This window comes from Tubulanus polymorphus, chromosome 1 (genome assembly GCF_964204645.1).
Source record: "Tubulanus polymorphus chromosome 1, tnTubPoly1.2, whole genome shotgun sequence".
Taxonomy (NCBI): domain Eukaryota; kingdom Metazoa; phylum Nemertea; class Palaeonemertea; order Tubulaniformes; family Tubulanidae; genus Tubulanus; species Tubulanus polymorphus.
In genome coordinates this window covers 14,699,023-14,715,455 of record NC_134025.1, presented here as the reverse complement: position 1 = coordinate 14,715,455, position 16,433 = coordinate 14,699,023, and the positions used below count along the sequence as shown (strand labels likewise).

Here is a 16,433-nt window from a genome sequence, read left to right as displayed (position 1 = left end):
CCAGGTCGTGGGTTCGAACCCCGTACATTGCCGTAGTGTCCTCGGGCAAGACACAATTGCCTCTCTCCACCCAGGAGTAAATGGGTACCTGGTCTGATAGATGACTCCTGAGCGCCTAGCAGCTGCTCGGATGTTACCTCTCCCCAGGGGAGATGACTGATACATGGAATAGAGTTATAGGCTGGGGGTAATAATACCAAGTTTGGAGCGCATTTGAACAGACTCTAGTTCGGATACCTGCCCTATATAAATGTCAATTATCATTATTATTTTTAGAGCTTTTCAAGGGAGTAGTCAATATTTTGAATTCCCTTGTCAGTCCAATTATTTTTTCAGCGTTGAACACTTTTTAACATCAAGTCTGAAATGTAACTAAACCCTCCTGAAACGCTTTGGCTGCTTTCGCAGAAACCCTATTCTGTTGATTATTTTTATTATTTCCTTCCCTCCAGTCAAATTTTTTTTATGAAATGTAACTCTTAGATTCAACTACTAACAGCTTATAAACGTAATTTTCAATTCGGAGGACAGAAATATTACTTTCCGTCTGACCATTTCAGATTTGTGTGTAGTTATTATGAATTAATCCCGCGTAAAGAAAAAATTACTGTGGGTAAACAGCGAACAAGAATGTCGCGAGAAATTGTACTCAATCGATAAAAGTACATCCCGAAATGCCAAAAAATTACTGGACAACCTTGAGCGTCAACTCAACCGTAAATCACAGATTTGGACTTGCATCAGTCCAGATACGTCAATTCACCAAATCAAAAATCCGCCATTTTGTCTTTCCATCACAATTCAAGTAATTGGAGTGTTGTCAGGATCTGTCATTTGCCGCGGACTGTTTCATCTATCCGTGATTCAAATAGCAGCCATTTTGTACCACTAGTATAACTACCATTTGGCGGATGTACTCAACATTATCTTAATCGCTTCAAAGACGCACTGATGCCACATCATGTTCGAATCCCGACAATGCAATAATTTTGTGACCTATTATTCCCTCATTTGTGATTTGCATGGCGAAGCTGCCTATTGAAGTCAATTAATTTTTATTGAGTGTACATGGTTAAGTTCAGTTTCAAAGTTGTTTCAAAGTCCATAAACATAATGCTTAAGTAAGATGCATGATGGTAGATCAACCGATTCTTAACGAAATTTTGAATCAATACACATACGGAGAGCATGTGCGACGGACAGTAGTTCATCCAACTGCCACCAGGGGACTTCGAAAGCACCATATCCTCGGTATCCAGAAAAACATTTTGACTAGACTTGATATATCAGTACTTTTTACGTGGTAGCCCTTATGGATCCACATATCCAGCATATTGTTGATCCCTAGGTTATGCTTCTTGGAAATAGTACTGATCAGAATATTTCGATGAAATCTGTACGATTTGTACGCTTCCCGGAGTGACATTTGAACCAGTTAGGAGGAAACCCGTTATCGCTGCTTTGCAGCTGTATTCATGGTATTGTTTTCGAGAAAAAAATGTGTTGTCAGTGAGCAACTAATGACAGCTATATGCTGGTGCTTCTGGTTCTCTTTGTACACCACATATACAACTAGTAAAACACGCAACTAGTTTTTCAGCTAGTATTGTAATTCATATACCTTTATTTCTATAATCTCTAAACTAAACTGTCTTAATTTCAGCTGATGGCTTATAACTTGGCTATTGGCCTGTGTTTGATACTGAATATTCCAACATCAATGGTACTTTGGTCAAAGACAACCCATAACTCTACCAGTTACTTGCACCTGATTGGTATGATGGCTTTGATTATATTACCTTCTATTTTTTATTTGCCTTAGCTTCAGGCTATGATCACAGAATGATAAATACCTGTTGGGATATAGAGTGTGTAAGAAGATTTTTTAGATTTACTTCTAGTCCTACTGTTAACAACAGATCAAAGTGAAATGGTGTAGCAATGGATCTGTTGACCATGGCTAAAAACTATACACAACCCTTTTTTGATTTGACCCTATGAAGCCCATATCTTTTGCCACTTGTCCTAAGAAAGTATATATGTAATGTATATTGTTTGAATATACTAGATAAGGTTTATTACTTATTACCATTTATCAACCCACCCGGTTTCTACTGGGGAGGGGACATTTATAAGCCACTAGCTAGGGAAGAATTTACCATAGAAAATAGAAGCTACCACACCTAAAGAAATTGTATGTATCATCATCATTGATCTAATTATACCTTAACAGGCTGATGAACACATATATCCATGATTGTGTTATGGTAAAACAAATGATTTTAATTGCTCATTACAAAACCACTTATTACAATGTTATGATTAATGATAAGTTGGGGCTTAGAAGTTCTATACCGTTTTGTACATACTTATATACGAACAACACATTGTTTTTTTTTTCTTTTTTCTTTAGTTTATGCACAGATCATATGGAGTTTGTTATATATGAAAATAACTTTGCCAAAGAAAGAGCACTTTCAAGGCTGGATCAGACAGATGGGCCCAATTGCATTATGTTCAGCTATTCTCAACTTGTTGTTATTGCCAGAAATATCATTTTCAAAGTAAGATTTATTTATGAACTATTTTAAACATACCATTGGGTTACTGTATAAATAAAAAACAATTAGGTTGAAGAAAGAGTGAGAAGTTTTTCTGGGACTTTTTGACAGAAAACCCTATCTATTTTCTCTGGATTATTATTATTACTTTTATTATTATTATTATTGACCTGATGACCATGCACTGTCAAAAAGAGGATTGCTTCGATAATAACCTAAACGCTGTTACATTAAGAAGGAGCATTGAATTGAGTAGATCAATTTGATATCAACTAAATTGTAAATTGTTACACCCCTCAACTCAGAGAAAATGCATCTGTCATCGATTGCAGCAATTTGTATTCACTAAACAGAGAGTTATTCATCGAAGAAGGTACAAAGTCTCATATAGTTAGTGGTCATTAGGGTTTCTGCTTCTTTCGCAAAAGAACCCTTGTAATTCTATTGATCATTATTATTCATCTTCATTATGTGAAACTGGCTCTGCGTTATGTCGGCAGGCTGTCTGAGGAACTAGCATTCACTCCAACGGTACAGATTCCATCCATCAGGAACAACAAGGCAGTTTAACTATATATATACAGTCTTTATTGCATCCTGGAATGTGAATGATGATCTAAATTTGAATCATGAGTTTGAAGTGATAGCTAGGTGTCAGACAACTTGTAGCCATCAGGACTCACAAGCTAAAACATAGTGACATGTTTGAGAGGGAAAAATTAATTATTGATGAGCACTGACTAGAGGTAATGACTATTTCTTTTTTAAACATTTGAAATTTCTATACATTAAGTTCTGTATACAAAATTTGAATAAAACTCACATTCGTCACAAGGTGACACAATGAGTTTGAATATGACATAATATTAACAAATATGTTCACCCCTGGATGCGCTGCAGATTCTGAGTTTTGTTAGAAGCTTCAGCACGTCCAAAAGTGAAAATGAACATACAAATCACATAATGACGGTGCTAGAAATTGATACAACAATTTATGGTTTTTTAGTCCACTTGGAACTTTAGTCCCAGCGGGCTATTGCGTTCACTTTTCGTCCGTTGTCCTTTCGTCCGTCCATCCATAGACGGAATCCAGTTATTTCGGGAAGTTTGAAGACGCTTCAATGTAATGTCTTGATATTTGGGTGACACATGTATATACCCTAGACACATCTTCGGCCCAAAAACTGGCGCTTTCAGAATTAAGATGGCCGACTGGCAGCCATTGTTGTTCGCCAAAATCAGCACTTTTTACACATTTTTGAACTTTTTGAAGGAAATTTTGAAGATGCTCGGATAAATTACCTTGATCATTGGTATGTATTTGAATCCTCCATGGGCCCATCAGCATAAGAAAAATTGGGTAGATCGGACTCAAGATGGCTGTCCTATGACCTTTTTAGTGCCCAAAAATGTTAATTTTGGCCCGAATTCTGAGTCCTGTAGCTTCCTACTGGTTTGCCATTTCTCATTGCAAGTAGTGATGGGTATTCTTTGGAAAGGGATGTTTTATACCTGAGACAGGTATTTTTGATCAGCCAATTATGGCGCAATTGGCAGCCATCTTGGTGTCATCAGTACTCATTCGTAGGTGGGAAAAACTTTTTCCACATTATGTTGATACCTAAGCATAATTTGTTATCACAATCAATTAGAAAGTGGTAGCCCATAAAGTGTTCTATGATTTTGGTGACTTTCAAGGTCAGTGTTTTTTGTATATGGCCACCAGGGGGCGATGAATAAAACAATAACTTGAGTTGTAGCTTATGTCATTGTCTATGATTGTTGTGAGTTTTAAGGACATTAGTTATTCTATGTGGTCACCAGGGGCGTTGAATAGTGCAATAACTTAGTCCTTATTAGATTGGTTCCTAGGCATATTTTTGTTACCATGATCAATTGCAAGGTTGTAGTTCATGACATGGTCTATGAGTGTGGTGAGTTTCGAGGTCATTGGGTTTTGCATATGGTCACCAGGGGGCGTTAAATAAGAGAATGACTTAGTATTTCCGTATTCAATTGGTAACGTGAGGCATATTTTGCTATCACAATCAATTAAAAAATCATAGCTGCTGACATATTCTATGATTGTGGTGAGTTACAAGGTCATTGGTTTTCATGGGCTTTCAGGCTTGCAAGCCCATATTGCTATCACACGGATTGATAACTTGCTTGGGGAGTCGATAACTTTCGTTAGAAACTTTCTTGGGCTCTGATATTTACACACATTTAATGCAGTAATAAAATCTAGGGTCGTTTCATATATTGGCTATATCGGTTGTCGTTTTCATTGTTTTATGATTTTGTTTAATCGTTTTTGTTATTTCAGCAGCGCATACCAACCTTGGTTGAGCGTGTTTGATCAGTCTTGAAATTGGTATTCATGCGCGGCATAGTTCTGCCGACAATTCATTCTTTATTGACACAATTAAAATTTTGCGATAAAACATTTACTTTCACGTTAAAAAAAAAAATTTTAATTTTCTTTTACTTTCATTGGGCGCTTGCATTAGCGGCGATTTGAAAAATCTCTGTATGAACATTCATATTGTTCAGTTTAAATATCTAAAACTTAAAACCGCTTTTCTGTAAAATAAATTCTGAATTGAATTGAAGACTGGTTCCCTGTCTCTTCAAAGAGCCAGGGGGTGGTAGTCTATGGTGGCAATAAACTTTATCGGATGATCGTAGTGGATTGTCATTTGAAGGAAATGCAACTTATTCTTGCTTGTCTTTATTATTTTAAAAAGAAAAATCATGGCTCCTATCTATTTTCGTGTTCGCTTCTCTTCACCTGAAGTCACTCAAGTCATCTAGGCCTAGCAATTATCAACATGATGATAGATTCCATTAAGACACTACGATATTCAAATAACAACTATCCAAAAGCTTGCACTTCTACAATAAAACCATTCCGATTCCCAGTCAACATGTGTAACATTTCATGTAACGATGTAAGACAACACCAATCTCTTAGCTCTTTAAGAGATTGTCCCTGGACCCCTAGTTAATATTTTGCAACCGTCAGTAAAAGAGTACTATTTGTTTCAAATGAGAAATCCCTTTCACCAAAAAGTAGAGAGTTACATTTATCGCTTACTTTCAAAGTATTAAAATGTTGTTGTAAACCCAAAGAACAAAAAAGTCCTCTAGAAATTAAGTTCCGTTCAACAGAGATACCATATGGACAAATTTGTTAGCATTCGAAAGCTTTGCTTCGGGAAATCGATATCCGTTTCCATGGAAACTGGTGCGATTTCAAAGGAAACGGATACCAAAGCAACCAATACCTAATTTGATTTCATGGGTAGAAATCCTTTAAAAAGTTTGCCTAAACCATGGTCCTAAGTAGCCCGCTGTTACACTAATTTTAGGTTTTCGTGTATGGGCTTTCGTAAGGTTAACATTTATCGTTTAATTTTGTCAGTGCCTATACAAGAAACTGGGGTAGTGAGCTATTTTCCACTTAAATCTCAAAGAAGTCAATGAATGAGTCAATCTTGTCACTTTCTATGTGCTGATACTTTGAATGATTCGTGTTTGCAATGAAGCAGGGGGTCGGGTCTTCAAGGTTTATTGTGACATTTCAGTGATTTTGTGTCAGTAACCATGACAACTGCATAATTTGTATCATATAGGTATCTCGTATTATGGATATCAATGGATTTTCAGGTAACAGTATCTCAAAATTGTTGATATATAGAAGAATTCTAATTGGTTTCGGGTTGTAATTTGATATACTGGCTATCATATTGTGCCATTTTCGAACTGATGACCTGGGATTATTTCACAGGCTCACTTAACATTTCATTAGAATACCATTAGTATTGTATCGTCATGACATGAAATTATCAGTCATTTTCATTAGATCTGCCGGACATTCCAAAAATGATTCAGATATATGAAAAGAAAGGATGAATCAGAATTTTACTGATGCAACATGTATTTTTATTTATTTATTTATTCTTTTATTTGCTTCAGACCATGAATGTCCATATATACACATAAATAATTCATACAAAATACATCTCGTACAATTGGTACCGTATACTAATACTACAAGATAGATAGTATTTACAATGAATTTGATTAAAAAGAACTACGTACATCTAATTAGTGAACTAATGATAGCCAATAGGTATTAAGTGAAAAGTCAGTTGACATAAGAGAAATAAGTAGACTGTTTGAGCCCATAGATAGTCTTGCCCTGAGGGAATTGATATTAACAAGGATTGATTCTCCAAAAGAAAGAGTTTTAGAAAATGCAAACTTCTTTGAAGCGCTACAGAATCTATGCAACTTAAGCGGTAATCAAAATGAATTGTTATACAAACTTATCATAAGTTGCTTGTGTAAATTTTAACCATAAAGTAGAACAGTAAAGAGGTAAAGAGGTACAGTATGAGAGAAAAAAATTAATTTTTACTGAATCTGAGCATTGTGAGAACTTGTTAACTAGTTGATTTCCTCTAGCGCACACTTGCCGGTATAGCATTTTTATATGTAAATCATCCTGCAGATCATTACTGATGATGTACGATTAATATTTATATTGGTTAACTGCCATCAATTTCACACCATTTAGATATATAGGAGGAAAATCCTTGATTTTTAACTTTTCGTAGAATAACCACACTCAAAGGTGGAGAACAGATATTCAGATAAAAACCCACTATGTACAAATTAAAAGTTAAAAATCGAGAATTCATTTAATCAATTTAAAATTTTTTTAAGATACAACAGATCTCACACTAGATATAACATCCGATGAATATCATATAGATTATTAACAGTAAAATGTAAAGATCACCTGATGACGATAGAGCAAAGCGTCGTATTTTTAAAATTTTGACTTGATTGAATAAATTCTCGATTTTTGGTTTACTTTTGTCAGCGATATGAAGTTGGTATTGAGCCAATTCATATAAAATCGTGGTACGTTCTTTTATGTGAGCATATGTTTTATTGGTTCTCGGCCTAAACGACGTATAATCGATGCGATTGAAGACATGGCGAACCTCCGTCGATGACATGGTCAACTTTTTTAGAATTCTACAAAAAACTGTTTATGGCGGGAAAATTCTTAGCTCTTGCATATAAAATTGCAATGACCTCGATTGGGGGGGCGTCGTCTCTATGAGCGAATGTGATTGGCTGTTTCTGGGATATACAGGGAATTCTGGCGCTACTAAAATAACCATGGGAAAGCTATAAATGGCGAACGTTTGATTGGACTAGGTGCCGTAAACGTGCGAATTCCAAATGCTCATTGCTGGTGAGAATATAATTATTTCACATATCCGCCATAGGTATTGTTTCATTTTAATCCCTGGGGATTGTTTTGATTGTCATTGACGTGTAAGAGAACATTCACTTACAGATAAGGTCTCCACGTGCGCTGGGAGTGCTAGACAGTTACACACACACTTGTACAGTATACACTACTAGTGATTCTGTAACGCTGCTTGCTGGTGCGTGCACGTTTGACATGAAAATACACTTTAGGCCATCCCAAAATAATTGTCTGTTTGCCATTACACCGACTCAAGTTTTCAGGATGAGTCGGCAGGTGGGTAGAAATTTTTTTTTGCAAAATTTTTGGCCAAAAAAGAAACAAATTTATCACCTTTTCTTACATGGAAACAATATCACAAATCTGCGTTGTGCACGGGAAATTTGTGTTTAGCCTAGATTTCAAGAATAATTCTAAAATTATAACTTCGTCCAGGGCGTCATCTCTGTGTTCAAAATGAAATAGTACATTGAATATATGCACGCTTTTACGTTACTAGCTTAAATGTATTGACTAAGAATGAGTGGCAGCTTATTGGAACACTGCCAGTTTCCTGAAAAACTTAAACTAGGCCACACGTCAAAGCATGTGTTCACACTTCAAACATACGGAGTTCATACATCGGCAGTGGGTCGGCCGTTTTTATAAAAAATTAAATTTATTTCAATGAATCCAGAAAAAAGTTTTCACTCGGCACCTTTGAAGTCGGTCGGTCGGTCAGGTTACGGCAAACAGACCATTATTTTAGAATGGCCTTATGAATAATCATTTAAACTTTTATAGCAGAAGATGAGCGCTGTGTTTCCTGTTTGATAGAATTTGTAATAAATTGTAATTTCTTGTGACCTGAAAATACTAAGCAGCAAACTAGGTCTAGGTCTGAATATTTTAGTGGTAAAATCCAGGATTTATAACGATCTACTTACATACACCGATTTTTTACGTATCGGTATTTAAGCTGCCGCAGCCATACATTGGAAGAGATTTCCAAGACTCAATATTCAGCCACCCTCTAATTGGTGACATCATATGAATTTTATTCTAATATTTTTTCATTTACGAGACACTGATAGTTAGCCCGCATTACGTGTAATCTAAAACTATCAGTCGTCGGCGGCAAGTTTCCATGTGTGGATCCCTTGGGACAAAAAAATCTGTAGCGAATATCATTCAATGATAAATACTGTCCAATGTCAAGTAACAGTTTCCAATTAAATCTGTACATGCAGTCAAATTTTTTCCGATACTTTCACAGATCTTGTAAATCGTCAAATCTTGTGACATCATCCTTTAAAACCAACCACGTTTTTACCTTCCCTAATGACCTGAAAGACGAGACGCTATCGCATCCCGTTAAAGCATAAAGTGGTAAAAAGTATTTTACCAACTCAACAAGTTCCATTACAACTGTTCGTACTGATAGTCGTACATAATTGTAACCAGATATTCTCTACATTGAGAATCGGATAGAAATTCACTAAAAGCACAAACACATCAGTATCAGGGGTATTTACAAGGATTGATGAATATCCTTTTTCACCAAGACATTTTATATGGTAGATCATACGGCAATCTACCTCTTCGTGACAGCAAATGTATTCTCATGCAGAACTTTGACTCTCATTAGTAATGACACATACAGAGCTATCGATGAACCCACCCAAAACTAATTTCTGATGGCGATGTAGTTTCTTTCCTCCAATTACTGGTAATTCACTATATAGATATTTCAGCAAATTTGTTTTGTTCGTATTTGATCCAATGAACTTTGACCACTGTTTAGGAAGAGGCGTATTTGATGTGAGGACTTCAATGGTTTCTTTGTCACTTCTGCCATCCATGATACTGTTGTTACTATATCTATCCATTACCAGATGCAGGCCATTACTTTACCAAATATAGTTTTTCACCGAATCAAACAGGCAAATCGTTAAGTTTCCGATTGTTTTCAGACTTTTTGTTTTCATAGAATGAAGTAATACCATGCCATCAATGTCACAGGCATCAAAAGTATTGTCCAGTTGGAGGTTGAGGCTGAGGCATGTCCTTCGTAATTGCTGGCACAAATTTACTTTTAGCTGTTGAAACTAAAGTCCCATCAGCATTAGCGATTGATAACGGTACATTGCTGAGCTCATAGGTTGAGATGTGTTTCAGGTCGATATCCCGTCCGGACGCAATTACAAGCAATCTACTAAATATCTCGTGATTTGATACCTAGATATGTTTAGATTTTCCATGACTTTTCAGCGGTTTCCCCATATCAACGAAAGTTTTCAATCCGGACTTTTTTAATGTCTCTTTAATTAGCTTCTTTGGTGGCGATTCGACCAGGCGCTCAGAAACGAATTGCATCAACTGATGCTTTCCATTTTGTCGGGCATTTATCAAACTTTTGGAGATATATTTTGGTGTGATAGCTCCTATAAAATCAGATAAAATACTTAGGTACACTTAAACCTTAAGGAATTTTGTATTTAAAAAGTCAGCTGAAAATCTTAAATTTCTCAGTTTTTTAAAAAGTACTGTTATTGAACACTATAGATGGGTAGAATGACCTCCAAAATTTTTGGAGTGGTCAGATAACGGCAAAGGCATTTTTTTGGGGGTCAAACAAGCCCCCTCCAATCTCAAAGCCCTTAGCAACGGCCCTTAGCAACGTGTTCTAAGTTACTTTTAGAGGTGTTTAACCAATACTATTTATACCCGTGCAGTGCTGCCATCTACAATAGATTCACAATAGACTTTATAACCCAAAACATTGATCTGAAGGTCGTTGGGTGTCATTTTTTGAAAGAAATCAAAATCATGAAATTTTCCAGAATTTTGACTTTACAGAATTTCATAGCATATTTTGCTTTTGTCTCGTGAATGCATGCCTCATTGGGCTTTTAAGTGGTAAAATGATTAACTTTAAACTGTTATCTATCAATGAGGAAAGTTAGAAACATTCAGAGAAAAAGAAAAAAAGTTTACGGGTAATCCTATCAGCCCACCCCCCCTGCTAAAAATAGCCAGCCACCAAGGGTGAATGCAATAAATTCAGCATCAGGATGAAAATTTTGGCAACATCTGCACAATATGGTGGCACAGGAGCTACCTGCAGGGTAACTAGCATTCAAATGAACAATTTGATAGGTGTAAACCTACTAAAGTGTTGCATTTTAGATAAATTAAGTCAAATTCCTTGAGAAATTTCAAAAATTGGTGTTTTCTCGCAATCCTCATTTACGGCTGACGCACATTACTGAAAACATGATTTTGAAAAAAGTATTTGAGGTAGAGCCTTGAAATTTAAAATACGTTATCTATACATAAAGCTAGTGTGTGCCTTGGAAAAGTTAATATCTATGTTATGGTAGGCTAGGCACCTCTATGAATATATAATTAGGTAGAAAATTTCTGAAAAATTGTGTAGTTTCAACTTTGAAATAATTTTTTGAAAAATATAACTTGTGTAAACACTAGATAGAGGCACAAGCATTAGCCATGTTAGTTATGAACCAAATGCTGAAAGAATTATATCAATATATCAATTGGTTTATATTTTAGAGTGTTTTTCGTAAACCCCTCTAATTGCGCATAAAAATCCACCTAATTAGCATAAATAAGCATAAATTTAAAAAAATAAAATTTTGAATGTGTAACATTTTCTATAGAGGTCACACTACCATAGGTTTAATATCTGTAACTTGCTATTTGAAGAATTTAGAAATTCTACTATACCAATACCTTTTTAAGTGAGTTTTCATTTTATCCCGCACATGTGCAGTCTTCATCCATCTGTTGAATATAATTTCAAAAATTTCATTTATTTAGAGTATTTTTCTGATTGAATTGTTCTGGAGAGGTCGCCAACAATATCGGTTTCATTGAATTATATAGACGTCCTGTCAATCAACTTACTTGTCAACAGCTTTTTATACCACCCTTAACTTTGGAATCGTGATTCTGAACTTTTTCCCTGACCTACGAAATGAATGCTGCCCAGAAGCGGGTGCTGTGAACACATCAGGAGCAGTTATTGGTAACGTCTTCAAATCATTCAGATAGACAACCACCTGTAAGACAAATTAGTCACTGAAAGAATCTTTTTTACGGATCCCATTGTTCAAAATTATTGATAATGTTAACAATTTTCAAGTTAAACCAAGATAAATCATCCTTACCTCAGCGGCGGATCCAGCGCTTTATTACGGCAGTCCTACATCGTTCATGTCGTTTCATTGGCCGGTGTTCATTGCGTTTGGTCGTTTTAGATGGACTGGACTGGTTCCGGACTCTGATCGTGCCTAGGGCCCAGTTTCACAAAAAGGTTAAACTCTTAAATCGATTTAATTTCTTCGTTAATTCAGTTTATCACGAATCGATTTAGGCCTTAATCCTTTTTGTGAAACTGGGCGTCTCTGTGCATCTATTTTAAAAAAAATTCAGGGGGAGGACCCCCAGATGCCCCTATTTGGATTTTTTCCATGGAATCCTGGATCCGTTGCTGCCCCTTCCAAACTCGGCAGATATATTCGCTTTGTAATGTGCGCTGGGAAAAATAACTCTTTATCTTTTCCAAGCATTGAACACCACAACAGTGATTGATTAAATTTACACGTTGTTTGTCGTAAATTGCAATATCGCAATGGTTATTTGCCGCTACAGCAGTTTTTTTTAATTGAAACGAGCAGCCTCGGTAGATCAGTGAGATAAGGCGTGATGCTATATCGCATCCAGTGCTGAGTTCGAGTCCTGCTGGCTGGCTGGCTGCTACAGTGTGCCGGCAACACTTCAAAGGTTCTCCCGTCGTGAGGTTAAATGAACAATCCAATAGGGTTAAAAACCAATGTCCGAACGGTGCAAACAAACAGAAAGAAAAGCAAGCAATCATCACCCTGCCTCAGTGACGCCAACGCCAGCATCGCTCTCTGTGCGACGTTTTGATGCATACGTTTGTCCATCTGATCTACCTATTGTGCATCAGAGTATTTTGCATTCAGAAAAATCGTTCTGTTTTTGATTTCATTATTCAGCAATAGGGCCTAACAGTTCATGCAAGAAAAACCACAGTAAGTCGAGATTTCCCTTACAGTCGTACGTTGAATACAAATCTTGTGTAGGCGAAAGTGCCAAAATTGTTGTATTAAATGGGTTTTGTATACAAACCTTGATTGATATAAATATCTTAGCTGGGACATGATGGAAAACATCAGAATAAACTAGTTTCGTCTTTAACATTCGTCTTAATCTTTAATCTTCGTCTTATCGCATTAATGAGGTTTAACAATACAAATAGCGTAGGCTAAATCGTTCGACAGAAAAATGAAATTCATTCAATTCTTAAGGTTGTGGTCCTCCCAATCAACATCGTCATAGAACATTTTCTGGCATATTTAAAGCTACCTTACCACAGTATAATCTACCAATGCTTCAAGGCCCATGGGCCTCTTGTTGTTTTTTTGACGACTAACATTAATTCAAAATACATTACTATACGCAAATATGAAACGGTGCGACAGAATAATATGTTTCTCTCTGAATTGTTAACAAGCTGTTAGTTGTTGAAACTGAGAGGAGATAGAAAGGGGACAATTAATGATAATAATCAACAGAATGACAAGAGGGTTTCTGATAGAAGTCAGAAAACCCTAGTTATAATGATGATAATATTGAGAACAAGAGTATTTTCTGCCGAATGGTCAGAAATTCCTTATTAGAATGCAGATTGTATATAAAAATACTTCTTGCATGTTGATAGTCTCATTGAAATTATCGCGAGTATGCACTTTATTACAGGTCATCAATAATTGATTGGTCTCTTCAAATAAGTTTAATAGCAAGTTTCCTTTCAATTACTGATTGCTTGAAAGTAAGAACTAAGTCTCAAAGATTGATTTTGTCTGGCTTAATTGGATGTCCAATGGCATGGAAAGCAATTATTTTGGTAAGTGTGTACGGTTACTGTCCTCACAATGAAGTAAATTGCGTCCATTCATTTCAGTCTTATATATTCTAGTTATATGATCCAACTAAGCAAACACTATTTTTATGGATAATGGTATCTTTTGCTGGAAACTGTTTGGCAGATGTGGCACATAAGATATTCACCTGCAATGTCAGCGATTTAGGAAATTACCTCATTAACATGTAAGTATTTTTATATTATGTATTACTGTATTGTCGACGAGTGAGGCAAATAGTAGTTTCAACACATAGGTTTAGTTTGCTAACAGGACTAGGATCATTGATATCACTCTAGATATTGTCGGTCGGATGAAATGCTTTCCCAACTTTTAACAAAAATGTGATACATCACAGGTTTGTGGACTCTCCGGCCCCTAGCATCCTCACTTACCAGGGTTTCATTGCCTCTCGCAAAAGCTCACACAAACCCTTCATTTGTCTACATCGCGCAAGATTTCTGGTTGGACAGGTTGCCTCTAAGTAGATCAATGACCAATAGATCATTGGAGGATTGCGGCCAGCTTATTGAAATATTACACGATGTGTGATGTGTGCAAAAATGGGACATAATTGCACGTGTGATCTTTTAAAATCACATGTGTTATTATGTCCTATTTTTACACACATCATGCATATGATGATTGATCCTTAGGTATGTATCATCACATGTGTGATTCTTTTGTCACACATGTCATCTGCAGTCAAACATATCCTTAGGGGTCAAAATTGTCTATTTCTTCTCTTACTTACTTCATAAACGATAACTTTCCTAAAACTCATTGCCTGGAAGGAGAGATGGCAATCCAACATTTTGAGTCAGAACTTCCTCTCAAATGTAATGATAATTCATGTTTGTACAGTTATATAGAAATTTTATATGTTTTTAGGTTTATTTACAGCAGCGCCGAGCTTTTTTGAGAAGCAGTTCCATTCCAAGAAAAAGGGCATTTTTTCACCATAAAAGGGGCACTTTCTTATTGAAAAATGGCAGCTATTTTAAATATGATGCACCAGGGTACCTGAATAAATCATTTCAGAATTGATTTACTTTTCATTTTCTAAAAAAAAACATGAAAATCTTGACCTAAATTTTCTTAAACTGACTTTTTGGAGGACACTTGATAATTTTAGAGGGTTTTTTCGCTTCCCCAGAACCCCCCCCCCCCCCTCAGCACTGGCCAGCTTCAGAACCGGTGCGGCCATGGCCGGACCAATAATTTTGCCAATGATGTTTCAAAATTTGTGTCACAAAATTCCTGTCACGCTGATGACCACAGGGTAACTATGTTGTTTATGTTTTCTGTGTAAACATAGTTTTCTGTGTAAACATAGGCTGCACCCAGTGCCATCTTCGTCGTTGATGACATCGTCCCGATCTTGTACATTGTTTCATTACGATATCAAAAAGCCGGTTTTGTGTCTAAAGATTTTAAATCCAGTGTAGCAACCTTCTAATTTTAACCACCTTCAAGTATCTCCCCAACAAATTGCCACAATGCCGATGGCGGCCATGATATGTGGCTATAGAACCAGCAAATTTTGACCTCGAAAAATTTTCGCGGCATGGGGCTTGATGAAAACGAAAAAAAATTGACTATAAATACATTCTGAAATGCTCCAAGAATGCGCATTGTAAGTCAATTTTTCAAAATTTTCCGCGCAATTATTAATTGCCGGCGACGAACCAAAGTGTTTCTACTTATTAGGTATGGTTGGGGATGGCCGTACCAATAGTTTATACCTTCCGCCGGCCCTGAGCTTTGAGTGTGCCAAGATGAAAATAGGAACATTTTTGAACCGTCAGCATTTGGAACAAATTACACAGCCGACTAAATATCCTGAAAAAAATTACTTAAATTACCCACTTTAAGTGGGTAATTTAACAATCGCTTGGAGTCTAGGAGCCGATTTAGCTAGCAAACCATATCGGCTCCAAATTCTGTCAAAAATTTATCTGCTATCTCTTCTGGGGTAAATACGCCTCCATTAACTGACATGTGAGGTGGCCATATTCCCTATATTGCCTTTAACCGATCGATTGCTGTTTTGATTCTAAGAGCGAGTAAACAACCTAAACATCTTCATAGCCCTGTAAATGCTACCCTTTCGACGTTTGGGATTTGCGCTTTTACATAATCTGAAATGATAAGTATGACTTAAGATAATGGTACGAAATGTTGTGTTAGTCAGTCAGTTATGGTTTTGAATTTTAAGTGAGATTTGAGAGTGGGTCCCAACAGAAAGCCGACTGTTTTTATCAAAATTTAGATAAAAAATAAAATTTGTTTCAATATGAATCTCAGAAAAAGGTTTTCACTCGGTATCTTTGAAGTCGGGTTGGTTATTATTATTATTATTATTATCATCATTATTATTATTATTATCATTTTTTATGTCAATTAGCGTTGTTATTATCATTGTATCCTCATTAATTGCATCATATTATCATCTGAACAGAGCATCCCCCCAATTAGGTACATCCCTAAGGGCTTGGAGGTGTCCTGCTTGAATGTATAGAATCAGTAATCATGTATACTAATTATATATGTCATTATGTATTAAAATTTGAGAAAATATATTCATTCATTCATTCACCTGTAAAACATTTCTAAACATTTGGTGCTAAATAC

At 36.1% G+C, this 16,433-nt stretch overlaps 1 protein-coding gene across 1 annotated transcript in view; it reads left to right on the top strand.

Annotated features, from left to right (window-relative positions):
- Nucleotides 1-16,433, top strand: part of LOC141900300 (uncharacterized) — a 231,621-nt gene that overhangs the window by 196,409 nt on the left and 18,779 nt on the right. The window contains exons 14-17 of the mRNA XM_074787124.1: nt 1,664-1,775; nt 2,414-2,564; nt 13,636-13,783; nt 13,856-13,986. Coding sequence (XP_074643225.1) covers nt 1,664-1,775; nt 2,414-2,564; nt 13,636-13,783; nt 13,856-13,986 — 542 coding nt within the window. The remainder of the gene's footprint in view (nt 1-1,663; nt 1,776-2,413; nt 2,565-13,635; nt 13,784-13,855; nt 13,987-16,433) is intronic.